The sequence below is a fragment of the Aureobasidium pullulans genome (genome assembly GCF_000721785.1).
Source record: "Aureobasidium pullulans EXF-150 unplaced genomic scaffold scaffold_18, whole genome shotgun sequence".
Taxonomy (NCBI): Eukaryota; Fungi; Ascomycota; class Dothideomycetes; order Dothideales; family Saccotheciaceae; genus Aureobasidium; species Aureobasidium pullulans.
This window is the reverse complement of record NW_021941038.1, coordinates 454,608-480,166: the sequence shown is the minus strand read 5'-3', so window position 1 is coordinate 480,166 and position 25,559 is coordinate 454,608. Positions and strand designations below refer to the sequence as shown.

General features: G+C 51.7%; 11 protein-coding genes across 11 annotated transcripts; 7 read left to right on the top strand and 4 right to left on the bottom strand.

The window, feature by feature from the left end:
- Positions 1 to 351: 351 nt before the first annotated feature.
- On the top strand, positions 352 to 792 carry M438DRAFT_337996 (glutaredoxin; the record flags this gene model as incomplete). Its single annotated transcript, XM_029904063.1, has 3 exons — positions 352 to 403; positions 468 to 566; positions 632 to 792. 3 exons carry the CDS (start codon positions 352 to 354, stop codon positions 790 to 792), a joined length of 312 nt encoding a protein of 103 aa, XP_029757794.1.
- A 1,141-nt stretch (positions 793 to 1,933) lies between these two features.
- On the top strand, positions 1,934 to 3,564 carry M438DRAFT_279432 (MAP kinase; the record flags this gene model as incomplete). The annotated part of the gene is made up of 3 exons (XM_029901083.1): positions 1,934 to 2,653; positions 2,706 to 3,379; positions 3,435 to 3,564. 3 exons carry the CDS (start codon positions 1,934 to 1,936, stop codon positions 3,562 to 3,564), a joined length of 1,524 nt encoding a protein of 507 aa, XP_029757793.1.
- A 450-nt stretch (positions 3,565 to 4,014) lies between these two features.
- On the bottom strand, positions 4,015 to 5,580 carry M438DRAFT_324481 (mannose 6-phosphate receptor domain-containing protein). Its single transcript, XM_029903058.1, has 3 exons — positions 5,024 to 5,580; positions 4,431 to 4,968; positions 4,015 to 4,376 (listed from the first exon to the last, which is right to left on the bottom strand). The coding sequence occupies exons 1-3, from the start codon at positions 5,386 to 5,388 to the stop codon at positions 4,203 to 4,205; spliced, it is 1,077 nt and encodes a 358-aa protein (XP_029757792.1). The 5' UTR covers positions 5,389 to 5,580; the 3' UTR covers positions 4,015 to 4,202.
- A 128-nt stretch (positions 5,581 to 5,708) lies between these two features.
- Positions 5,709 to 7,176, top strand: M438DRAFT_279727 (delta(14)-sterol reductase like protein; the record flags this gene model as incomplete). The annotated part of the gene is made up of 2 exons (XM_029901106.1): positions 5,709 to 5,752; positions 5,802 to 7,176. 2 exons carry the CDS (start codon positions 5,709 to 5,711, stop codon positions 7,174 to 7,176), a joined length of 1,419 nt encoding a protein of 472 aa, XP_029757791.1.
- A 953-nt stretch (positions 7,177 to 8,129) lies between these two features.
- Positions 8,130 to 9,072, bottom strand: M438DRAFT_408009 (uncharacterized protein; the record flags this gene model as incomplete). Its single annotated transcript, XM_029909929.1, has 1 exon — positions 8,130 to 9,072. The coding sequence occupies one exon, from the start codon at positions 9,070 to 9,072 to the stop codon at positions 8,305 to 8,307; it is 768 nt and encodes a 255-aa protein (XP_029757790.1). The 3' UTR covers positions 8,130 to 8,304.
- Positions 9,073 to 9,548: 476 nt separating this feature from the next.
- M438DRAFT_279283 (ADP,ATP carrier protein-like protein) lies at positions 9,549 to 10,800 on the bottom strand (the record flags this gene model as incomplete). Its single annotated transcript, XM_029901075.1, has 3 exons — positions 9,549 to 10,112; positions 10,170 to 10,514; positions 10,759 to 10,800. 3 exons carry the CDS (start codon positions 10,798 to 10,800, stop codon positions 9,549 to 9,551), a joined length of 951 nt encoding a protein of 316 aa, XP_029757789.1.
- Positions 10,801 to 13,851: 3,051 nt separating this feature from the next.
- On the top strand, positions 13,852 to 14,784 carry M438DRAFT_376792 (uncharacterized protein; the record flags this gene model as incomplete). The annotated part of the gene is made up of 1 exon (XM_029908690.1): positions 13,852 to 14,784. One exon carries the CDS (start codon positions 13,852 to 13,854, stop codon positions 14,782 to 14,784), a length of 933 nt encoding a protein of 310 aa, XP_029757788.1.
- A 518-nt stretch (positions 14,785 to 15,302) lies between these two features.
- On the top strand, positions 15,303 to 15,882 carry M438DRAFT_399233 (uncharacterized protein; the record flags this gene model as incomplete). Its single annotated transcript, XM_029909401.1, has 1 exon — positions 15,303 to 15,882. The coding sequence occupies one exon, from the start codon at positions 15,303 to 15,305 to the stop codon at positions 15,858 to 15,860; it is 558 nt and encodes a 185-aa protein (XP_029757787.1). The 3' UTR covers positions 15,861 to 15,882.
- A 48-nt stretch (positions 15,883 to 15,930) lies between these two features.
- M438DRAFT_376790 (sterol O-acyltransferase) lies at positions 15,931 to 17,629 on the bottom strand (the record flags this gene model as incomplete). The annotated part of the gene is made up of 4 exons (XM_029908689.1): positions 15,931 to 15,957; positions 16,016 to 16,362; positions 16,419 to 17,531; positions 17,596 to 17,629. The coding sequence occupies 4 exons, from the start codon at positions 17,627 to 17,629 to the stop codon at positions 15,931 to 15,933; spliced, it is 1,521 nt and encodes a 506-aa protein (XP_029757786.1).
- Positions 17,630 to 18,127: 498 nt separating this feature from the next.
- M438DRAFT_348083 (Adaptor protein complex AP-1 gamma subunit) lies at positions 18,128 to 21,224 on the top strand. Its single transcript, XM_029906055.1, has 5 exons — positions 18,128 to 18,445; positions 18,505 to 18,628; positions 18,684 to 18,872; positions 18,925 to 21,034; positions 21,089 to 21,224. Exons 1-5 carry the CDS (start codon positions 18,436 to 18,438, stop codon positions 21,185 to 21,187), a joined length of 2,532 nt encoding a protein of 843 aa, XP_029757785.1. The 5' UTR covers positions 18,128 to 18,435; the 3' UTR covers positions 21,188 to 21,224.
- A 545-nt stretch (positions 21,225 to 21,769) lies between these two features.
- M438DRAFT_348081 (uncharacterized protein) lies at positions 21,770 to 25,400 on the top strand. Its single transcript, XM_029906054.1, has 3 exons — positions 21,770 to 21,924; positions 21,990 to 23,443; positions 23,497 to 25,400. The coding sequence occupies exons 2-3, from the start codon at positions 22,100 to 22,102 to the stop codon at positions 25,219 to 25,221; spliced, it is 3,069 nt and encodes a 1,022-aa protein (XP_029757784.1). The 5' UTR covers positions 21,770 to 21,924; positions 21,990 to 22,099; the 3' UTR covers positions 25,222 to 25,400.
- Positions 25,401 to 25,559: the final 159 nt, after the last annotated feature.

Here is a 25,559-nt window from a genome sequence, read left to right as displayed (position 1 = left end):
TCGCACAACTCTGCACTGTTACTTCTGATATCACATGAGATGAGGAGTTACAAATCACTGCTGTGTTGATTCATCTTATTGTCTGCGGATGTTTTCAGATCCGTGTCGGAGAATAGATCATTGCAGCGATGTCTGAACGTCTTCTAGAATGCTTGAAATGACGTGCTGTTTGCCTGAGGGGGACGATCGTGGCTTTGTAAGCTCTTGTTCCTCAATAAAGCAAGCCAACATCCCTCTCGGCCCAATACCATCAATTGCAAACCCTGTCCTCTCGACATCTACACCCCTCACAACTCGCCCATCATTAACTTCGTACGAAGCTTCTTCACCCGCGCGACCAGTCCCGCCAGTATGTCGTCCGCAAAGGCCAAGGCTCAGAACATCATCGACCAGAACGGCGTTGGTATGCTTCACTATCCTATCCAGCGGCAGCTGCTGCTTGTGGCGCAAACACTAACACTCCCCAGCCGTCTTCTCCAAGTCGTACTGCCCTTACTGCAAGGCCACCAAGGAGCTGCTCTCCAAGTCCGGCGCCAAGTTCTACGCCCTCGAGCTCGACCAGATTGGTAAGAATCCGCGCCGAGCTGTCTTATTTCATCGGAACTCGACGGCTAACAATTTGTCTTTGTAGATGACGGTGCCGACATCCAGAACGCCCTCGCCGAGATGACCAGCCAGCGCAGTGTGCCCAACATCTTCATCAACAAGGAGCACATTGGTGGCAACTCGGACATCCAGGCTCTCAAGAAGGACGACCTCAAGAGCAAGCTCACCGCTGCCAGCGCTTTGTAAAGGTGCAAGCAAGGAGGATCATGATATCACGATAGATACCGAGCGCAAATACATGCATGCGTTATAAAGCTTGAGCACATGTTGAGATTCTGTGCTTATGTCAACAGTGACCGAGGTATGAGCATGCGCATGAGCATGAGCATGCGGGAGCACGCTCGCATTGCTCGGAGAAAATGTGTTGCACCGCTGCCTCTAGATGTACAAGGATACCGAGGGTGACCGCCCATAGCCCAGGCACTCGAAACAAGACAAGAGGTGAACAAATCACACGGTATCATGTAGGTTCTCATGCGACAGCACCCGACCGAGAAGAAGCGGTACATTTTCAGGTGAAGTATAGAGAAGGCGGCTAGCAAGAGTGAATGACGACGACTAGACCGCCAAATAATATACAGAGAGATGCAGGTGGATGGGCGAAATGGAGGTCAGTCTGCCCGACCAGATAGCAAGCGCACATGATGCAGACAAAGTTGCAGGTGAATGCATGCGCGGCACTCAAAATGCATCAATGGAAACACGCCATGAGTGCTGCCCGCAATGCCCGGGCGGTTGTAGCGCAGCAAAAGGTGGGATTGGCTGTGCCCGTCTGCGCCTCATCATGTCCATCACCCTCGCCCGTAGATTGAAAACCGGTCAGCCTCAGTAATCGAAGTATTGAACCCCTTTTCCCGCTTGCTGCTGGAAATCCTTGCTGTACCTTTGCAACAACAAGAAGCAACAGAATTGGAAGAGGCTCCTGTAAGTCGTCCCTCTCCGGCAGGATGATGCGTTGGCTTACGCTAGAGACTAGACCCCATATCGTAGCTTCCCTACTTGTGCCCAGCGACCGCAAGTACCTGCCAAGTCTCGAATTGGTCTGACTCGATCCGCTGGTCAACTCGAAACATCCATAACTGTTTTCTGCTCGTCCTCGATAGCTGCCTACAATCCACGCCCATTGTCTCTCGCTCTGCTCCCGCCGTCGACCCACATCTCCCCCGCCGCGCGTCAACTCTCAAGAGTCAAGACCATCCTCTACCCAGGAAACCCCCCGCTTTTCGAACGCGGTAACCTGCCCGTCGTGGCCGACCATCAAGATCCTCCGTCTACGCCTCCGTCGTCCTCGTCGGGTGTCTTGCGACCGCCCGTCGCTTCGGTCGACATGGCCTCGCCGGCACCGCTCCTGAGACCGCCAATTCCTGGTAGCAGGAACACGAGTGCATCACGCACCCCCAAACTCGGTCTGGCTATTCCACCATCGCCAAATGCCAGACCTTTGAATCCGGCCAACAATTCACATGCTGTACCCCCTCTACAAATACCACCTCGCCAGGGCCCTCCAAAATTGAGCCTGGCTACCCCAATGGGAAGTCATGGAGTTCCCCAAGAGACGACCAGGAATGCTGCTAGAGGGAAACTGCCCCCACTACAAGTCACTGGACTCTCGACCGCTCAAGGTGCTGGAAGTAGTGACGACAGTGCTCGTTCAAGATCCAACAGCAACGGCGCGAGCAACAATTACTCGACCTCTACCACCGCATCTTCATACTCGGCCTCTCTTGCCGGCTTGATCGGTGGCCAATCTAATTCACAAGATCCTCTTTCTGCCGCTGGCTCATTATACTCGTCATCGTCCGCTGGCGGACTTGGTGGCACACACATGGAACGAGATGGCAGTATGCAGGGTGCAATATTGCCAGACTTGGAGAAGCTGAGTTTGGAAAAAGGAAGACCGCTAGATGTTGAAGATTTGGACGATGCTGGTTGGAAAGTTGCTGCTAAGGAGAGCAGAATTGTGGAACTTGGAAGCCTGGGAGAAGGAGCAGGAGGTGCCGTCAATAGATGTATACTCAAGGGCGGAAAGACGGTCTTCGCGTTGAAGGTAGACATCTCTTCCTGCAGATACGTAGGCACACAGCTGACTTCTGGCACAGATCATCACAACAGATCCCAACCCAGACGTCAAGAAGCAGATTGTACGTGAGCTGTCGTTCAACAAGAACTGCGCCTCTTCGCACATCTGCCGTTACTACGGCGCCTTCATCGATGAAACCCACGGTACGATCGGTATCAGCATGGAGTACTGCGAGGGCGGTTCTCTAGACTCGGTATATCGCGAGGTCAAGAAGTTGGGCGGTCGTACAGGTGAAAAGGTCTTGGGCAAAGTGGCCGAGGGTGTGCTCAACGGTCTCACCTACCTGCACAGTCACCGCATCATCCACCGCGATATCAAGCCCTCTAACATCTTGCTCACCCGAGCTGGAGAGGTGAAGCTTTGCGATTTTGGTGTCTCTGGCGAGTTCGGCACTAAAGGTGACGCCAACACATTTATCGGAACATCATACTACATGGCACCGGAGCGTATTACTGGTCAGAGCTACACCATCACTTCCGATGTGTGGAGTCTGGGTGTTACACTGCTCGAGGTGGCGCAACACAGATTCCCCTTCCCGGCTGACGGAACGGAAATGCAACCCAGGGCTGGGCTTATTGACCTCTTAACATACATTGTCTCACAGCCCATTCCCAAGCTGAAGGATGAAATAGGCACCCCTGACGGACAGGATATTCGATGGAGTGAGAACTTCAAGTACTTCATCGAGTGCAGGTAAGTCTTGCCATATATTCACCATATGATCAGCCATACTGACAGGATGTGACAGTCTTGAAAAGGAACCCAACAGACGAGCCACACCCTGGCGGATGCTGGAACATCCATGGATGTTGGAAATCAAATCCAAAAGAGTCAACATGGCCTCCTTCCTCAAGAGAGTGTGGGACTGGTCAGACTAAAGAAAAAACACGACAAAAGCACACACAAAAAGTTCTTCGATAATGAGGAGGAAACAAGGCATACGCAAACAAGACCGATCCGACTCTTTCACTGGTACATTGCCCGCATATCGTCCCATTTTTGGTTTCCGCGCAAGGCTTGGAGGTTTTGTTCTCTCTCTCTGATTTCTTTGCCGTGTCTTGATTTCTGCATTGGGCTGGCGTTGACACATTTTCTCCTTTCTTCTCTCTCGCGAGCGATCATTTCTTGTCTGTTCTTGCCCTTCCTTTTTCTTGCTCAACACTCGGTTTTCTTCTTTCGAGCACACACAGATTCCCCTGCATAACCAGCGAGTACCCTCCTTTTTCTCTCCATATTCCAGGCTATAGAAATCACAATCTTACTCATTGAAACGAACAAACAAATACCCCATTGACGAGGCAAAGAATATCCACAGAAAAGCTTAGTATAGAAGATTAAAGTGAATTTTGTGATTCAAAAAGGCATTTCCTTCTATCCAATAGAAGTAGAACGCCAAAAAAGATATGAGATGCCGTTATCATGTTCCTTTTTGAGACATGCCTCTCAAGGCATTACTAGGGAAAGGGGGTGAGGGTAAAGTGCTATAAGAATGTCAACGAGTAAAGGGACGCAAAGTCTAGTCTTCCCACTCCTCGTCCAATTGGTCTATCAGTCTGTTTTCGTCGTCGGAATTCGAGCGGCCTCGTCTTCCGGCGCTGGAGCCGTTGTTGAAGTTGTTGCCCACTCTGTTGTAGCCCTTGCGTCCGGGCAGGAATCGAGCGCATGAGGAGAACAGAATGACGAACATGTCCTGTAAAGCCTTGTTAGTTACTGTCGCGGTAGTTCAGACGCTAGGTGGTCTTACCGAGACGAAACTCGCAATGCCGGCCCAGAGCGAGTAGTTGGGCAGTTGTCTCCATCCTCTCTGGTGCATGACGGTGCGCTGGTATACGCAACCACCGACAACATATACTATTACTGCGATCAAGGCAATGACGCCAAAGACACCGCTGGGGCCGAGTTGCTGTTTGGCGACCTCGATACCTCCGCAGGCTGCCGAAGAGCGGGCTTCGAAGATGTAGGTGCAGCTGTCTGGTGACGCGACAAAGGATACAGTGTTGAGAGGAGCCAGAGGGTCGGTGCTGCAGAGTAGAGAGATGATGGTGTTCTTGCGACGGGCGAGCTTGGACGAGGGTTCTTTGCTGCCTCCCTTTCTGCTCTTCTTGTCATCGCCGTCCTCGTCCTTGTCCTTGTGCTTGTCGTCTTTGTCGTCGTCATCGTCATCGTCGCCGACTATGCCGCGTGAGAGGAGAGATGAAGTGGGAACTTCAGGACATGGCGAGCCATCGGTATAATTCAAAACGAGCTTGCGACCGCGGAAGACGGGTTCCGCGTTTTGTTGGCTATTGTAAAGTGGTCAGTCTTGTCGATTGGGCATGGAGAGCGAAGCGGTCTCACCCTATGCTGAAGGTCTTTCCGTCCAATTCGTAGAAAGCGCTGACGTTCTGCCATCTCGCCTCATCTACGCCTTGGACGTTGGTCAGGTTCTCGACTACGGGACCACAGAAGTTGATTGTAAAGTTTGCGCCATAGTCGTAACCGCGAGCGGACCAGGACTCGTTTCGCGCGTCTTTGCTCGCCTTCTTTGGGTCGTCGGGTAGAATGACGTGCAATGGGTTTAGATCGAAGAAGGCGCCCGAGGTTGGCGAGCGGATGGTACAGGGTACGTGGTTCTCCTTCTTGCCCTTGGAGTCGTCCGAGGCGGCGCTGACGACTGCTGGCAAGGCGAAAGCCAGCAGCGAATACAAAATCGATGGTTGCATGATGGACAGGCGATTTTTGATAAGAGATAGTCTCGCACTGCAGGACAGTTGTACAACAAGCGTCTGGAGGATGCGTACCTTGAAAGCCACACGACGGCATCACTCAAGCCACATTTAGCATCATCTACCCGTCCGTCGTCCGTCGTCCGTCGTGGGGTTGCCGCCGCTCGGTACCCCCTGCCGAGGGCTGGAGATCGTCGCTGTGGACGAGATCGTACCATGTCGAACCATGTCATTACTAAATTTCCCTTGTTGACATTTCTTCCTCCGTTTCGCCTTCCCTCTTTTCCCCTCTTCTCCAACATATCCAATCCGAACCAATGACGGCGAAAAATCATAAACACGGCTACGAGTTTGGCGGCCCGTATGTTCTCTCCTTCCGAAATATTGCAATGAACTAACTTGTATACCAGTCTGGGCGCCATTGGCATCTCATTCGGCCTTCCTGTCGTCTGCTACCTCTTCGCCTTCCTTTGCAACGATGTCACCGGATGTCCTCCTCCCTCGTTGACCGATCCCTCCACTCTTAGCTTGGAAAAGCTCAAGCAAGAAGTCGCATGGCCTGGCGTTGCTGGTCTCCTGAACACAAAATCTGTTGTCGCGACCCTCGGATACTACACACTCAGTCTCGCTCTCAATGCCTTCCTCCCTGCACACACCACCAAGGGTGTTGTGCTCGCTTCTGGCGGAAGATTGGACTACCGCTTCAACTCCTTCGCCTCTGCCATGTTCATCCTCACCATCGCCGCCGCTGGTACCTTCCTCCAGGGCGCCGACTTCCCTGTCTGGACCTTCATTAATGACAACTACTTGCAGCTGTTGACGACAAACATCCTCATCTCCTACTTCCTTGCCACTTTCTGCTACGTTCGCTCCTTCTCCGTCAAGCCCAACGACCCTGACAACCGCGAACTTGCCGAGGGAGGTACCACTGGCAACATGATTTACGATTGGTTCATTGGAAGGGAACTCAACCCTCGTGTATACATCCCTATCTTCGGGGAGGTCGACATCAAGGCTTTCATGGAGTTGAGACCTGGTCTTCTGGGCTGGGTTTTGCTTGACCTGGCTTTCGCCGCTCGTCAGTACGGCACTTACGGCACCGTGACCGATTCCATGTACATTGTCGTCGGTACTCAGGCCTGGTACGTTCTTGACGCTCTATGGAACGAGCCTGCTATCCTGACCACCATGGACATCACTACGGACGGTTTCGGTTGCATGCTTGCCTTTGGTGATCTCGTCTGGGTTCCCTTCATCTACAGCATTCAAGCCCGCTACCTCTCTATCCACGCTGTTCATCTTGGCTGGGCAAAGGTCGCCTTCATCATGGCTGTCCAGCTTACTGGCTACTGGATCTTCCGTTCCAGCAATGGCGAGAAGAACAAGTTCAGAACCAACCCCAACCACCCTGACGTCAAGCACCTTGAGTACATCGAGACCGCCCGTGGTACCCGCCTCTTGACCTCTGGCTGGTGGGGTACTGCCCGCCACATCAACTACCTCGGTGATTGGATCATGTCTTGGGCTTACTGCCTCCCCACCTGGCTCTCCGGCTATGTCATACACACTGCTGCTTTCACTGGCGACAAGATCATCAGCCAAGGACCCAATGGCGAGATGGCTGGCTGGGGTACTCCCATCACTTACTTCTACATGCTCTATTTTGCCGTTCTCCTCATTCACCGCGAACGTAGAGACGATGCCCACTGCCGTGCCAAGTACGGCAATGACTGGAACCGCTACTGCGCCATTGTCAGATGGAAGATCCTGCCTGGTGTTTACTAGACTTGCTTGTTCGGAGTTCTGTATAGATGGACATTTATAGACTGGCTTGTTCGCGCATACATGGATAGACGTCAATTAGCTATGATCAGATATTCAATTGAAGTTTACCATAATCGACCTGTTAGTGCTCACATGCTGCCGCCACATAAAAGAAGCTCTCGTAGCGCTAAGAAACTCCCATCACAGCACATCCAGCCCCCTCAGCGGGCTGGAGCCAAAAATGTTGAAACAATAAGATACAGTGTGTTCTATGAACTACAGGATCTGGTGGGAGGCACGGGACTTCGCGACACAGGTCGACGTACCAACTGTCCGGGACGACCTATCCGTCAGAGCGACGTGGACGGCATCATTGTTTACGGAAAGTAGGCAGAGATGAAAGTAATATGAACGAAGGTGGTGGGAGTGCGGTGAATAGGAGAGATTTGGGTGTCATTAGTAGAGTTGGTCGGTTGTCTCATCGATATAGGAGGTGAAGTCTACTGAATGTAGGCAGGAATGATTTGAATGTTCTTTGTCATGGTATCAAAAGATGAGAAGAAGGTCCAACATACGAATGTAAACCCGATCGTTCTTGCAGTATGGGCCTCTTGCATGTTTCACCATCGTTTATCCCATGACTGTGTCTCGCGCCTCGGAGATACCCACATATCAGATTGCACAGTCCGTTCTGTATAGCGTTCTAGTAGATACTCGACTGCTTGGAACAGGTATGCTGTTTGTTGAGAGTTCATCACTAGAGCTTTTGACGTGTGGCTTCTCTCTTTGGCGTATGCTGTACTCTGTCACGCCGGTTGACTGTAGAAACACATGATTGCAGTCATCTCCGGTGGGTGTTTCGTTGCTCCAAGTTCAATGTCTTCACAAACGTGATCCTGGACTCTGCATTCAACCAGGTTGGGGCCTATCGCGATCATATAGACAGCGCATCTTTTGGAAAAGAACGTGGCCTTCTCAGCCGTCATACTGTTGTCTTGTCTTGTTGTTACATAAAAGCGAACGTGGAAATCATAATGCATGAAACCCAACCCAACCCATCCTCTGCCAAACCCACGGTGACGCCCAAAAGTCCACTGAGTGTATACTATCTATACCAACTGCTGCATCAATGCAGGGCAACGGAGTAGATCAACCAAGCTTCTTACTCGCAAACTCATTGGCCTTGCCCGCCCATGTTCCAGCCTGTGTAGCGAAACCCTTGACGGCATCCCAAGCTTTTGCCGAGCCGGTGGAAGGACTGCCAAAGCCGTCGTCTTCCCCGGCAATCCATTCGCTAATGCTATTGCGGCCAGATCTGCGGCCTCTTTCTGCTGCCTCTGCGGCTTCAAGACTGGCGCGTTGTGCAGAGGTCATCTCAGCGGCGTATGGGTTCTGTTGATAGCCCGGAGGGTGTGTTGAGATGCTGGCGGGACGGCTGTGCACGGGGCCCATGGGTAGGGTTACGGGACGGCGTGTGGGCGAGGTTGGAGAAGCGGCTACTGTGCTGTGGGAGGCCAGATTGCTTGTCATTGGTGCGGGAATGTTGAGTTGTGATGGCATTTGGGGCATGGGCTGTGCTCTTGGGGGTGCTGGGCTATTGGGGTTGTAGCCATTGGTGTGAGTGAGTGATGGCGTGGGCACAGCGCCGGGCTGAGGAGGAGGTGGGCCATCAGTCTGGACGCTCGTGGGGACTGTTTCACTAGGTGGTGGAGGTTGAGGTCTTGAGACACTGCCCGTGGGTGCAGGCTCTGCTGAGGCACCAGGCTGAGCGGCCGGATAGCTGTTGGTGCTGGCAGTGCTCGTCGTGGTTGCTGGCACCTCAGTCGTGCGAGTTGGTGGAGGTGCCGTCTGAGGGGTTATACCATCGGCTTTGGCCGCCGAGATGGGCGCATCTGCGTAAATGGGGATTGGCGGCATGATGTTGGATTGCTGACTGTGTGAGATTGTTATGATACGAATGCAATTGTAAGAATCATGTCTGCTTTGGACCAACAGGTGCGCCTTCTATTGTCGTCCCTTTGTGCATTCCAAAAGTCGACGTCATGTGACCGAGTGACGTCTGCTGCTTGCGCGTCTGCCAGCTGTATGCTTCCTGCGGCAGATACAAACGTGCGGATACTTGGGCATAGATCACATTTAACAAGAGAACATTGGAAGAAGGTCATGATCAAAAGAAAACGCCTGAAATTTATTTGTGATACATGAGGAAAGACGAAGACGGGCTGGTATATTTGCAACCGCCCCAGAAAACATCATTTCCCAAACTCCCCTTCTCATCGCCAGGCCGATTGAGCCGCTTTTGAGTTGGAGCTGTCTTCCATCGGCAGACAGGTGATACATCGTTCTTTCTTCATCCCCTATGCTTTGCTCTGAGTGTTTGTCGAAGAGAGCGTTTAACCGGAACCACCCTTGAACTTCTTGCCGAAGAGGATGAGCTGGACCTGGTCGTAGATGGACAGGACACCGGCACCGGCAACACCACGGAGGATGTTGGCACCAGCACCCTTGAAGAGAGACTTGACACCCTCAGCGGCGACGATCTTGCGGGCAGCATCGAGGGTACCGTTGTACTTGACGGCCTCACCGGAGGTCATCATCATACGACGGCGGATAGTGTCAAGAGGGTAAGAAGCGATACCGGCACCGGTGGTGACGGTCCAACCGAGGAGGAAAGAGGCGAGGAAGTTGCCCTCAAGGTTACCAGTGAGGACGACGGGCTTGAGCGAGTCGTACATACCGAAGTAGAGACCACGGTAGACGATGATACCAGCGACGGAAGGCATGAAACCACGGTAGAGACCGGCAATACCGTCGGAAGCGAGAGTCTTCTTGTAAACATCAACCAGACCGTTGAACTGGCGCTCACCAGAGCCCTTGGAGGACTTGGCGTCGTTGGCAAGACGGGTACGGGCGTAGTCGAGAGAGTAGACGAAGGCGAGGGAAGTGGCACCGGCAGCCTAGATAATAAGGTCAGTAAGAGCTCGAGTGCAAGGTGGAAAGGAGGAGGAACGTACACCACCGGAGGCAAGGTTGCCCATCATCCACTTGGCGTAACCGTCACGCTCCTTCTTGAAGGCGAACATGGACTTGTAGGTGTCGCGGAAAGCGAAGTTCAAGGCCTGGGTAGGGAAGTAACGGATAACGTTGGCAGTGTTACCACGCCAGAGGGAGACGATGCCCTCATCGGCGGTGGTACGCTTGAAGCAGTCGCCAATACCGGCGTACTTGTGGGAGAGACGGCCAGCCTTAAGCATCTCATCCTGGTTCTGGATGAGGAGCTTGATACGCTCAATGGGAGCGGCAGCGGTCTTCGAGACGGCGGCGGAAACACCACCCATCAAGAAGTCGACAACGAAGCCCTGGAATGATAGTCAGTGAGATGCGCGGGGATGAGAAACAGGCGGCCGCCGCGCGCACACTGCATTTTATCGAGCGCGCCTCGACACCAATCCATTGACCATCAATCATTGCAGTGAGCCATCGAAAGGTGATGGACTTGTAGCTATGTGCAACGATCTGTCAAGGATTTTCGTTTCCGAGGGTGTCAAGTGCGCAATCTCGACGAATTGCAATTGCGAGCGACAGCCATGCGGTGTAACTTACGGGCATGCCGAAGACGCTCTTGTCAGCCTGGTTAGCTGCCATTTTGAAGGTCTTTTTGGTAGAATTAAAGGGAAAAGAGAGGAGAGGATGGAGAAAGGGAAGAAGTTGGATGGACGAAGCAGCTTCAAATAAGAAGGGGGCCGGCTAAGAATTTTTAGCGCACTAAGCGGCACGAATCGGAAGGAGCTCGGGAAATTCACGCACCTTCCCCAACTTCTTCAACAGTTCTTCTTGCCTTCACCTGGAAGAGTCGATTCCTCAACACCAACGATTTATTTGATTGTTTTTTTTGCTTCAACGACAACTTTTGTTTGATAACCATGAGCTTTGAGATCTGGATCTAAGCAAGGGTTTTTGTGACACTTGTCGTTACTGCACCCTAGGAGCCTTTCCAGAAGCTGACGATCTGCGCTTATCGGCAGCCGCACCAAGCAGGTTTGGTGAACTATCACAAGCCAGTAAACAGTCACCAATTCTTCCGTATCCACACGATTGGAGGGTGCAGCTCATCCTATCTTCACATATACCACTAAAATCTCACCCTCATGAATCCCAATCTGTATCGGACAGAAAAACAATCGCTGTAGACCATTAAGATGCTTAAAGCCACCTTCACATGAAAAATCGAGCCCACTCGCGTCCCCAGATTTCTGAGGCTCCACATTTTGAGGCCACAGCGCTCTTGTTGACCTCTACACCCTACGAGCGATAGCATTCTCTTCAAATACCCTTCGATATGCAGCTTTGTGTGGCACGCGACATTGAATGTGAAAGACATTGCGACGCTCGATTGTCTGCGCCTCGAGCCTTTGGCCCGTCGACCGGCAACCCCAGTACCAATTGACAAAAGGTGTACGTGCGCGCCGTTCTCCACACGGGTTGCCCGAGAGGCGTTCAACAACACTTCATCCGTGGAAGCAAGAGTGTCAAACTTGATCTCACCCTCCGTGAGTGTCGGTCTCCTAAGGCTGTTACACAAACCCAGGCGGCTGTGATAACCATACGAGCAACTGACATCACCTGTACTCGGATTTAGCCCGAACATACTCGTTGTGGCTGCTATGTTGTACTGTGAGTATGCAAAGGTATGCCCTATATCTTCTCATCGATCGGCAAGCCCTCCGAATATCCTTAGATCTGAGAAGACCAGGTTCTGCTCATGCTGACTCCAGTAGTATACGCTTGTCGCCTTTTTCGTTACCACTGAATTATTCTTCGTTACCCTCGGTCATCAATGTCCCGAGACCCGATGCCAATATCGGTGTGCGACAGCTTGGCTAAGGATTATAGAATGGTCCAAGTTGTAATCGCCAGTCGCATGATTGTCTTGTCGGTCTGAAGCTGCTCAGCAAGCTCGAGTATATTGAAGGAGTCGTTTGTTCCTATGGGCTCACTGCCTGCCTGAGCGCTTCGCTCGGTCATTCCGCTAGGCCACCATCGATACTTAAGAGAGCCTGGAATACCTTTCAACATCACATGAGTCCTGTGTTTACTCAGAACGAATGTGCTATTTTCGCCTATTATTCGAAGTCTAGAACATCATGTTCGGCCACCAAGAGAACTATGTTTGAGTACTAAATGACCTACCGATGGCGTTATTACGTAGGGACAATCACTTACTGCACAACGTCTCGTATGAGGGTATCAGTGTGTGTCTTCTCCTACCATGTTGAGGCCTCGATCTCAGTGGGGATCCTGCACGCTGAGACTCGCCGAATCTCGTATTCATCGATGAATCCGAATCGGAGTTGTGTTCCTCATTCCAGTGCTTACTCGTGCATTCACTGAAGGAGCTTCCAGTTTTGGTCGATCGACAGTCTGTCTCTGGCCCGCGGGAGCCCATTGATATCCAGTCGAAGAAACAACCAGATGAGTGACTGCATATGACAGGTACACAAGCAGACGAATATACTAGGCGACCCTTCTGTATGACATTACACATTGCATGATTTATGGTCAGGGTCATCCCCGAATCCATGATCATAGACGACTCTAGTAACGTCTCGTGACGCAAGCCTATGAGAGTCCAACCACGTCCATGAATGTAGTTCCTTTTCTTTGGGCACAAACGTCACGGCAGATTGGGTTGTACACGTACGATCTCACAGAAACCTACACCATCCCGCTCTCTGATTGATCATTTGCAAGATCGAGGTAAGCATCGCTGGCGAAGAGCGAGGACAGGGCATGATAAGAGGCTTCGAGCCGGCAAAGACTGCCATGGCTCGATCACGAAGGTTTAATTAACGAAATAAGAGTCAGCTATTGCTTTGACGGATGGCTCTTCTATTGACTGACCGTTTTTTTGCGGCTCCGTTCGGGTACAGAGGATCCAAGCGATTTACGATGCGCCAAGCTAGAAGATATTTTTAGACCACAGCTCGTCCACATCCTTTCAATTGGCCGTGACCTGAGAAGCGAAGGTCGAAAGTTCTCGCCCCGAACATACCATACTCGAAGAAGCAAAATTGCCGTACGTACCGGGCTCCCGAAAGCATTACGGACGAACTGTCCCCACGGCGTGTTTTTTTCTTTTTGACTTTGGATGCCCAGAAGTTCCAAGGCTGGCCTTGAAGTGAGAGGAGGTGAGGACAGTCTATTCTTGTCCACACCTGCTGGGCTTGTCATCCTGCGACTAGGCACGACCAGAGTCAGGGACTTGGATCAACTTGTTTGCTGGCTGCCGGAGAACAAGACTGCAGAGATCGACTGCGCTGCACTTGCCCATCAGCGCCGGTCTTGTCTCGTAACATCAGGAACTGGACTCGATCCATCAATCAAATCCGCATTTACATGACTGTTTGGCTCTAGCGTACCCTCGTACGGTTGCGGTGTGCACGGCTTGTTTCGTATTCTTAAAAACCACAAGCCCACCGTCGACGAGCTAGCTGGTCATGTCAATTTGCCTTTCTCTTGTTGCTTGCTTACCTTGTCACCTTATCTAAGATGCAAGGTTGGCTTACCCTGCTTCCCGTGGCTTTCTGATCCTGTACTCCGCCTCCACATAACCAACACCTTGGACATTTGCATCTATTCCCCGACTATACTAGTTCAACCCACCATCACCGCGCATGCAGCTACCTACTCACACTCATGAACCGCGATCGAATTCAGCAACCTTCATACTGGACATGCCATGCGAAACACCATCATTACTGTGACGTAGTTGGAGACTCATGGTCACAAATGGACCCGAATTCAGATTGGTCTCTGCCGCGCGATCGCTGGACAGAGACGAGCCACGACGAAGGCTACTACAGGAGTGGTTCACAATATAGAGACGACGCGCCTGAGTACTCGACACTACCATACAATACCCCGCCAATTGACCAATACAACCCACAATTCCGTCATATCCGACCTCAAATACACTCTCAGAACTCGGTGCCTTCATTCATGGAATATCAAGGCAGGGTAGCACCAGTTCAAAATCCTGGACCCCGCTGTATCAGTCAACCAGGCTTCCAGACTAGCAGAGGCGAGGAACAGATATCTCGAGCTGGCCGCACCGAAGCTCCATCACCAGTTGAAAGACGCCCGAGCGAAAACGAATTCTCCAGTGACATGGACTTGACACTCTTTGTGGCAGCAACTTCTGGATTTACCCCGGACTCACCGCTACACCGCTCTTTTGGGGATGCACCGACATGGCGCAACCAACCACAACCACGAACGGAATATACACGGCCACAACAACGGCCAGATTACACACGCGCGCACACCTCATACACCAGTTCTACACTCGTGCAACATCCTGTACCATCGTATTCTACACCTCATCTGCCGATCAGACAACCACAGCCTCGGAGTCCTGCATTAAGTCGTCAGGCCAATGTCTGGCAAGAGAGACTTGAGACGGAACCGTATGCATGGCAAGCCCACGATTATGGCGATGAGCCGCCGCCAGCAGACGAGCTGCCGGACTATGAACAGAGTCAGGCCGAGATGCAGAACAAGAACCGAGTTGAAGCAAAGCGAAGGGCAGAGGAGTTGCAGCGGAGGTGGAGACAGAGACACAGTCGATGAGATGTTTGAGGTGGAGAATAAGACGAAGAAGTAAGAGAAGAGGAAGAAAGGCCAAAGAAGAAGAGGCCGGAAGAGAAGAATTTTGGCGAAGTAAGAAGCCGGCGTATTTCCTTGGGTCTCGTTATTCTCTCGCTTGGTCACCGAAAGGACTCATGATCTGTTTCAATCGATACCCAAAGGCATAGCATGGAAAGGGCTGGGGACATCCTCTGATGGATGCGGCGCAACACGGCGTTTTCTTGATTTACAAAATGCTTACGAAGAGTCATGAATATGATTCTCATGATGCGATACGAAGCACATCATCTCTATAGCTACATGAATCAAATATGTAAATATTCTTTGAACCATCATCGTCACCATCAACAAACCCCGCGTGAAGCTTGGGCCAACCCAAATTGCCCTGCAGCAGTTCGAGAACAATTTTCGGCATGCGCAGACCTCAGTCATCGTCGTCTCTGAACATCAGCCTCGTCATCGGAGTCAGAAAATCGCATACCCTAGACACCATAATAGCCATGGCGACAGAAGCGAACACCCCTGGCGAGCCTCAACCTTCAGCCCTGCAAACCCTCCTCACAACCTCCGCCTCGGACCCAAACCATCCACTGTACCTGACCCAACTCGCGCACCAAATCGCACACAATCTCGAGCACCAGCATCTATGGACCAATCTGCGCATCCACAATGTCTCTCCTCTAGACTCTTCACCGCTCCCGCGCCCCATGGTCACCGGCACGCCGCCGCAACGTCTGTACATTCACCCAGACGAGCAAATCGCGCTTCTGCAAGTTCAAAAGGCACAGGGGAACAAAGGGCTGGGAGAGGTGAAGGCTGAAAGGGAGTGGGTGCTGCCGAGCCATTTGCGCGAAAAATGGAGTCTCAGACGCTTCGCTGAAGCGTTTGAGAAGATTGGGATTATGCCTCCGTCGAGCGGAGAGGATGACGAGGATGAAGAAGAGCAGACGAACAAGTGGAGGACTAAGAAGAGGGTTGTGCTGGCTACAGTGGACGACGATAGCACTGTTGTCTACTACATTGTTCACGATGGAATTGTCAAGCCGCGCCAAAACTGAGCTGTAAATTCTGGGAGTGGAGAATGTCCAATGGATGAACCGAATGAACGAACGGCATCTACAACTACATCTACAAGAGAACGTACAAGGCGCACATCTGCCACTGGGTCAGCATTTGTCCAGACAGGGTCCGAGAAGAAAAGGATCAGGCTTACCATGCTCAGACCCAAGATCATGCTACACCAGAACAGCACGTTGTTGAGGATGGTTCTATTACGGATCCACGGGCTGCGCTGAACCAGGACAATCGGCATTTGCAACATCATGGCGACAAAGCCATAGCCACGGAACTTGCGTGTGATGCAGCCCATGACCAACTCATGCGCTATACTGGACACCAGGAAAGTGATGAAGGTGGCCACGGGACGAGACATGGTATTGCGAGAAGCCGAGTAGACATGGCGGCGGAAGAAGTGGTGGACAGGAACGTTCCACTCGCGTGAAAACTCGAGCCAATCCAGACTGTTCCACCAGTCCGAGTAGAATTGTCGGTCGGCAAAGCCTGCAAAGAGTCAACATACATCATCAGTGTGCAAAAGGAGGATATGCTAGGCTTACATGTGATCTCGGCGAAAGCGCCGAGTAAGTATTCAAAGATGACAAGGAATACCAATAAGAATGCAACCATGAACGGGAATAGCAATCTGCTAACCGTCTCTGCAAAGACCAGACTTCCCTCTTGCCAGTTGTGCTGGTGTTCGAGTCTTTCAGCAGATTCATCGAGCACCGGGATGATAAATTCCTCGGAAGTAATTGTGAGCAAGAAAATGCATCCAACAACGGCCAAAGTCTTCCAGAAGATCTCGAGGTAAGACCGAGAGCTCGTACGAGGATACTCAAGCTCGTAGCACAGTGTTGGACAAAGTAGGAAATCGACATAGTTGGCGGCTGTCAAGTTTTGTGGGTAGGTGAGACGTCCGAACGGAGAAACGAGTTCCATGGCCAAGTCGTCCCTCAGCTGTGTCACGGAATCTGCTTCGGCCGTTTCTTCCTCCTCTAGTTTATCGCCAATGTCGGCAATTGGTGTTTGAGAAGAAGGATACTTGACGGCAGCAGCAGTGGAAGTGTTGGCAGCAGGATCGTCCAGTGCAGACAAACGGTGCAGCGTGTTGGCTAGATGACCGTTGTAAAAGGCATATGAGTGCATCTTCATAAACATGACGAGAAGGTGCAGAGTGAAGAAAACTTGGGCCGTCCAAGTCCAGTCTCGCAAGAAAGGCCAGCTAACCCAGAGCAGCAACCAGAAGGCCTGGAAGATGCTCTGGACAGCCATCCCCTGACGCTCCCACTGTAGCCAACCTTTGCTGTTCTTGAACATCAAGTTCAAAGGCAGACTTATGCCAGTACTAGCCACCATTACCAAGTCGATTACGGCCATCTCATAAATGTTTTTCGTAAACAAGCCCCATTGGCGCATGCTCAGAGGGTAGCCCGTCTCTTTCAGGTTGCGCAACGCTGTGGTAAGGACCATGATGGTCAAGGCGATCCAGAAGAGGACGAAGAAGCCTCTGAAGTTGGCATACTCTGAACGTGGGTCGAAATGACTGACACGAGCGGCGTACTGTATTCTAGGAAACCCTCTCTTTTGTTCTGCGCGAACTTGTTTGCGAGCCGACGAGGTCGCCTTGACTGACGGTGGAGCGTTGGTGGGAGTACCTGGGCCTGGTGTGCCTGGGTCACTGGGACGAGTCAGGTGTCTGGGCGAACAAGAAGAGCGGTCAGAGTCTGGTCGTACCTAGAAGGGGTTGGTGAAGGAGCAAGGGTAGCATCTTCGTGGTATGCGCGCAAAGCTTGCGGATTCGGGTTGCGTGGTTTTGGCTGTTGAATCGGAATGCCATTCGCATCACTACCAGTCGCAGTTGCCATAGCCTGGAAGGTGTGTTTGGGAAGTATGCAGGCTGCGGCTGCTATCTAAGGGTTAAAGGAGCCGCGCAGATGCAGACAGATTATTAGGCGAGTAAGGCTCTAAGAAGATGCACGCGTGGACTACCAGGGAAGAGACGACAAGGTGAAAGAGGGTATATATAAATACAACGAGGTGGGCATTACTTGAAAATAATCGGTAGGAAGCGCCGGAACAAACATATGGAAATCAGAGATTCCGATCCCGGTGACGTAGAGAAAACACAGCGTGTGATACGGCGGCGGCTACCAGCGGAGGCCAAGGCTTTAGAGCACCGGCCAGACAAAGGCAGCAGAGACCTCGTGTCGCATCTTCAGGGAACGGGTGTGGCCCATGTGGAAAGAGTTGCGAGGTTATGTGACTGTACTCAGTGGATGACTAACATGTAATCTCTCGAATGACCTTGTGCAAGATATCTTTTCGACTGCTTGCAGCGGTGGTCTTCAAGAAAGTAGGAAATTGCGGAGGGGAAGCTAAAAGAAGACTATCTTATCTGATTGATCGAACTTCCCAAAGGCTAAAGGAGAGGCCGACCAACCACGCATGCACAACAAAGTCGAGACCATCTCTCGGACTTCCCCAATCTCACAGCTGCTCGACTCGACCCAGTCAACCCTTTTCTACGACTGATAATATCCAGCACTACTCCCTAGGGTCGAAGGGACAGTCACCATGAGCTCTCGTAAGCATCAATCGCGAATGACAGCTGCCATCAATAACCCCATACTGACCAGCCTTCAGTCAAACAGTTCATCCGTAATGTTAGAGCGGCCAAAACGATTGCCGACGAGAGAGCCGTCGTCCAAAAAGAAAGCGCTGCCATCAGAGCTAGCTTTCGTGAAGAGAGCCACAACTCCAATGTCAGGTACGTGATGGCTTGCGCCCACTACTGCCTACCCCTCTCTGACCATTTCTCCCAGGCGCAACAATGTCGCAAAGCTCCTTTACCTATTCACACTCGGCGAGCGAACCCACTTCGGTCAGATAGAATGTCTCAAGCTGCTAGCTTCACCTCGCTTTGCCGACAAGCGTCTGGGCTATCTAGGCACTATGCTGCTGCTCGACGAGAATCAGGAAGTCCTCACGCTCGTCACAAACTCTTTGTCCAAGTATTTGCGCCATCCTCGCTGTCTACTACTGCCCTTGCTGACATGTATCTAGTGACCTCAAGCACTCGAACCAGTACATCGTCGGCCTCGCCCTCTGCACTCTCGGCAACATCGCCTCGGTCGAAATGTCGCGCGATCTGTTCCCGGATATCGAGACCATCCTCTCCAGCTCCAACCCATACATTCGACGAAAAGCCGCTCTCTGCGCCATGAGAATCTGCCATAAAGTCCCCGACCTTCAAGAGCATTTCTATGAGAAAGCCAAACTACTCCTGACAGACCGAAACCACGGTGTCCTCCTGTGTGGAATGACTCTGCTTGTGAGCATGTGCGAAGCAGATGAAGAGGAAGGAGGAGAGCAAGGTGTCATCGAGATGTTCAGACCCCTGGTACCTACACTGGTCAAGATCCTCAAAAGTCTATCCAGCTCTGGCTATGCTCCGGAGCACGATGTCACTGGAATCACCGATCCGTTCCTCCAAGTCAAAATTCTCCGTTTGTTACGCGCCTTGGGTCGTGGTGATGCTCAAACAAGCGAACAGATCAACGATATCCTGGCGCAGGTCGCCACAAACACCGACTCTTCCAAGAATGTTGGAAACTCAATCCTCTACGAAGCTGTTCTGACTATCCTGGACATCGAGGCCGATTCAGGCTTACGCGTTCTCGGTGTTAACATTCTTGGAAAATTCTTGACCAACAAGGACAACAACATCCGATACGTCGCCCTCAACACTTTGATCAAGGTTGTCGCTGTGGAGCCCAATGCCGTACAAAGACATCGCAACACCATTCTCGATTGTTTGCGCGATCCCGATATCAGTATTCGCAGGAGAGCACTGGATCTCAGTTTCACCCTGATCAACGCAGACAATGTCAGGGTTTTGATCAGAGAATTGTTGTCTTTCCTCGAGGTTGCAGACGCTGAGTTCAAGCCAATCATGACTTCCCAGATTGGAATTGCAGCAGATCGGTTCGCACCCAACAAGCGATGGCACGTAGACACTATGCTCCGAGTCCTTAAGCTGGCTGGTAACTTCGTCAAGGAACAAATCCTTTCCTCTTTTGTCAGGCTTATTGCAACTACTCCCGAGCTCCAGACATATGCAGCTCAGAAGCTTTACGCCACTCTAAAGGACGACATTTCCCAAGAAGGCCTCAATCTAGCTGGCGCTTGGGTGATTGGTGAGTATGGCGATGCCTTGCTCCGCGGCGGCCAGTATGAGGAAGAAGAGCTTGTCAAGGAAGTCAAACAGAGCGATATCGTCGACCTTTTCACCAGCATCCTCAACAGCAGTTACGCCGGTCAGATTGTGAAAGAGTACATCATAACTTCTGCTATGAAGCTTACTACTCGTCTCACGGAACCAGCTCAAATTGAGAGGCTGCGAAGGCTCCTCGAAAGCAACAATACCAATCTCGATGTGGAGATCCAACAGCGTGCGGTCGAGTATGGCAACCTGTTCGCATACGATCAAGTCCGCCGCGGTGTCCTGGAACGCATGCCACCACCGGAAATTCGCGAGGAACAAAGAGTCTTGGGTGAGGCCACGAAGAAGCGCCATTCCAAGGTTCCAAAGATGAAGAAGCCAAGTCAGGTTACCGAGCAAGACATGCTTTTGGATCTGATGGGTGGCGACTCAAACATGCCCGTTGCTGACTTGAGCTCGACGATCAACGGATCACAGCACAACGCAGACCTGCTGGCTGATATATTGGATGGAGGTCAATCTGTGTCGATACCGTCTCAGCTTTCGGCCACTACATCACCTGCTCCCACTGGTAACATGAGCTCGATTATGGACCTCTTTGACACACCATCGACGACAGCAACACCACAACCGCCACCTCAACAACGAACACAAAGTGCCGATTTGTTTGGTGGAATGACTTCTCCACCGCCGCAAACGCAAGCGCCCTCGGGTCATACAGTGTTTGACAAGAACGGACTTTTGGTGACATTCCAGGTCCAGAGAAATGCTACAGCAGTACAAGTGATGGCTCGATTCAGAAACACGGGCAACTTTGAGCGATTGACAGACCTGAGTTTGCAGGCCGCCGTACCCAAGACTCAGAAGCTCCAACTGTTAGGCATCAGCTCGGGCGAACTAGATGGTGGAGAGGAAGCGACACAGCAGATGCGCATTATCGGCGTTCAAGGAGTAAGTTTCACAGAGGTCATTTCAGACGAAACTTGTGCTAACATTCTATCGCAGCCACCTCCACCAAAGTTGCGCTTGAGACTGAAGATCAACTATGCACAGGCAGGCAGCCCAGCAACGACAGAGCAGGTGGATTGGTCGGAACCAGCATAGAAAGTATAATGAAACAAAGGGGAAGAAGATGAGACAATCGCTGTGCCTAGCAGATGACAACCCATGCGTGACAAATATACGAGATGCCCAAGTACATTTCCATCCAATAACACCCGACTCGGCATGCATGAAACTATTATAGGCGTGACAGCACCGGTGGATTGGATAAGGTGAAAGAGCAAGCAGTACAGCACGTGCTTGGAACTGGGGTCGAGTCCGAATACTGGGGCGGCCGGGGAAGTGCAGATGTACCTGTAGACTGTAGTGTCCGGCGAACGGGTTTGTCCCGGGCGAGAACGTTCAATCGACACGAAATCAAGTTATATAAAACGATGCCAACGTCGAGGCATAGCAGTCGGTGAGAGCAGATTGTCTGACCAGTAGAAGGAAGGCATATGTCAAATCAAATTGACTAGGCCCAAATGGAAGTGGAGAAAGGGCTCTGTCGACAGCTCCACATTCGGAGGGATCGGAGGAAACCTTAATGATATCTAGTCTTCGCCGGCCAACAGGGACCCCGAGAACGGCAGGTTCAAAGGCAGTTGGACCTTCTGCCTCTTTTCTCGCCTCGTAATTCGAACGAGCGCGTAATTGCCTCTTACACAATCGTGAGAAGAGTTGGCCATTTCGACGAGACCCGGTGTACATGTCGCAGTCGTAGTCAGAGCATTTATAAGCAGACGACGCCATCTCCGGGACAAGCGGGGCTCTATCAATAACGACTTTGCTTACCCAAGGTGAGTTGGTCGTTGGCTTCGAGTGTGCCGTCGTTCTGATTACTGAAACTTCGGGTGCGCCACAGCTCAAGACACTCGTGCCAATCGCAATCGACTAGCAGGCACCGCTGTCGTCCGAGTCGCACGCAGCACCTTTGCAGAGGGCCCCACATGGCCGTTATAGCTCTCTGCAGTCATGTCCATGTCGCCAAACACGTCGCCCTCGTTCGACACGCCAGGAAATTCTTTTCCTGACCTGGATACTTCCATTCAGTCCTTCGCCGCGCCTTTCGATCCCACCCAGATCCTGTCTCCCCCGATGCACAATGCTCCCTTCCACTTCTCTATCCCCGAACTCGGCGATAGTCAGTCGCCATCTTCCGCCCACTTTCACCATCGCATGAGCATCGGTAGCTCCGGCCACTTGCCGAATCAGCTCCAACCTGGAAGCATTGGCGACTCCGATGCTGTCAGTCCTGCCAGTGGCCAAGACCCAGGTTCCGTAGGACCTGCGACAAATGCTTCGGCCGGTCAACTGGGCGCAGATGATCAGAAAGACAAGAATGACCCATCACCAGCATGGGCAGAGCTCAAGACAAAGGCCGGGAAAGAGCGTAAGCGACTTCCCCTGGCCTGCATCGCTTGCAGACGTAAGAAGATTCGCTGTTCAGGCGAGAAGCCTGCTTGTAAGCATTGCCTACGGTCTCGCATACCATGCGTATACAAGGTCACCACCAGGAAGGCTGCGCCGAGGACGGACTATATGGCTATGTTGGACAAACGATTGAAGAGAATGGAAGAGCGCGTCATCAAAATAGTACCCAAAGAGGATCAAGGTCGCATAGGAACCATCGGCCGAGCTGTTGTCAAGCCTGCCATCCCCGGATTGCCCTCGAAGAACGAAAAGAAACGACCGGCCGACGCAGCTTTTGGCGACGACATCAATGACTGGTCGAAATCCAAGTCCGGAGGCAGTGCGGAAGCTCGTCTAAAGATTGGCCCCCAAGAACAGGATGAACGTCGACTGCTTCAAGAAGGAGCTGACCAATTACCTTCTCACGAACTACAAATTCACCTAGCTGAGGTTTATTTTGACTACGTTTACGGTCAGAGCTATCATCTGCTGCACAAGCCCAGTTTCATGCGAAAGCTTGAAGTCGGGCAGGTACCGCCAGTGCTCATTCTGGCAGTGTGCGCAATATCTGCTCGCTTTTCGTCGCATCCTGATGTGAAAACGGAACCCGCCTTTCTAAGAGGCGAAAACTGGGCCAGCGCAGCGAGAGAAATCGCACTGAAGAGATATGACTCGCCTAACATCACGATCCTGATAGTATATTTGATTCTAGGTCTGCATGAGTTTGGAACGTGTCAGGGTGGCCGAAGTTGGATGCTTGGTGGTATGGCTCAGCGAATGGCATATGCTTTACAACTGCACAAGGATTTAGACCACGACACCTCAACGCGCGCCTCAGGAAACACTGCTGAGCTCACATTTACCGACAGAGAAATTAGGAGGCGTACAATGTGGGCCTGCTTTATGGTATCGCGATATCAGCACGTACACAATCCCAGGTTACTAACAACACGTCGCAGATGGATCGATTCAATTCGTCAGGAACCGAACGACCGCTTTTCGTCAACGATCAATACATTCAGGCTCAGTTGCCTGTCAAAGAACACTTCTTTCAATTCGAGATTCCGGGAACCACGGAGATACTCGAAGGACCAGTTTCTGGTGACGTCGAGAGAACCGGATCTCACGCACTCTCAGCGACCGAGAACATGGGCGTTGCTGCATACATTGTCCGATTAGTAGCTATATGGGGACGTGTCATCCGATACATGAACCTCGGGGGAAGAGAAAGGGACAAGGAGCCTATGTGGTCCACACAATCTGAGTTCCACGCCATAAAGGAAGCAGTGCGCGAGTGGCAATCCACACTTCCAACATGGCTCTACTGGTCGCAAGAGAACCTGGAAACTCATGCAAGCGAGAAGATTGCTAATCAATTCATCTTCATGCACTTGATCTGCAACCAGATTATCTGTTTCACTAACCGATTTGCTCTCCCATCACCAGGCTCCAAATCTGCAAGCCTTCGAGATACTCCCCAGACATTCATCACCGAAAGTGGACGAGCAGCTTTGGATGCAGCCAACCAGATTTCGATCTTGGTGAACGAAGCCATGGATCACAGGGTCATTGCACCATTTGCGGGATATTGTGCCTTCTTCTCCAGCACTGTTCACATATACGGTGTATTTTCGAAGAACCCAGCACTTGAAGCATCCTCGAAGCAGAATTTGGCGACTAACATCAAATACCTTACGAGGATGAAGAAGCATTGGGGCATGTTCCATTTCGTCACAGAGAACTTGAAAGATCTGTATCGCAAACATGCGGACGCTGCGTTCCGAGGTGCACAAGCCGGAGGGAATCAGAAGCCACAGGAGACCATCTTCCAGTATGGCGATTGGTTTGACAGATATCCGCATGGCGTCAGTGGTACAGACTACGAGGAACCCGTCACTGCAGATGTCAAGAAGGAGCCAGGCTCTGACGCGGTGTTGGGTCAAAAGAACGATCTACAGAGTGTAGAAGAGTTCTTCTCAAAGCTGAGCCCGCCGAGTAGGACAGCAAAGCAGAAGGCGCCGAGGAAGAAACGCGGAAAGGCAGAAATACAACCAAAAGCGGCAGATGGACAAGCGGCAGGAGCGTCTGGGTCAGCGTCAGCCACCTCTGGCTTCCCAACACAGCAACAAAACCAAGCACTATCGCAAGCCCAGGCGCAGGCGCAACGGCAACGCCCAGCAGCCACCGTCTCACAGATGGCAGCCGGGTCCATGAATTCCAACTTCGGCGTGATGAGTCCACAAAACAACACCAATTTCCCTGCAGAGCTTGCCATGATGCAGCAACGACAGCAAACAGATCAGCAACAGCAGCATCACCAGTACAACAACCTGCTCAACCTCGATACCAATATGCCTATCTCGCCCTACTCGAACCTCGATCCTTCATCTAACAGTGCCAATCCGTTTTCTATCGATCTCAATGCCTTTGACTTCGGCATGAACAGCAACGCGCCCTGGGACAATCAAGGACACAGTTCAGCTTGGTTCATGCCCTTCAACGTCGATCCACCGTCGGTCGGACCGGGAAGTCTAGGCGATGATGCAGGAGGTCTGTTCGCTGCAGATTCTGTTGGTGGGTTCGATGTCAACTCGCTGTTCCCGGACTTCGGAGGTGCTCACCCCGGACTGTTGATGCCGGAGCACGGGTTTGAAGACAACAATAACAACAACAATAAGGAGTGATGCAGTTGATGCTATGTGTATATGTGCAAAAGAAGGAACAAGGAGGACTAGATGTGAATACTGGAGTTTGCAGGGGATTAGGCTTGGGGTCAAAGTTGTACGTTTTAATGAACACAAGTGTGTATGTAGAGATGTAGATTGTATACGCAGCCAAAGACGCTGCAACTTCATCCTCTAAACACCTCGCGAGACCTTGATCCCACGATTGCACGAGTCTTGAACGATCATAATAACCATTACAGTACTCTTCTGGCAGAAACCAAGGTGAGAAGGAATCCATTCTCAAGCATGACTCCCGCCCTCGCCATCATCCAGAAAGAGCACACACTCTTGCGGTC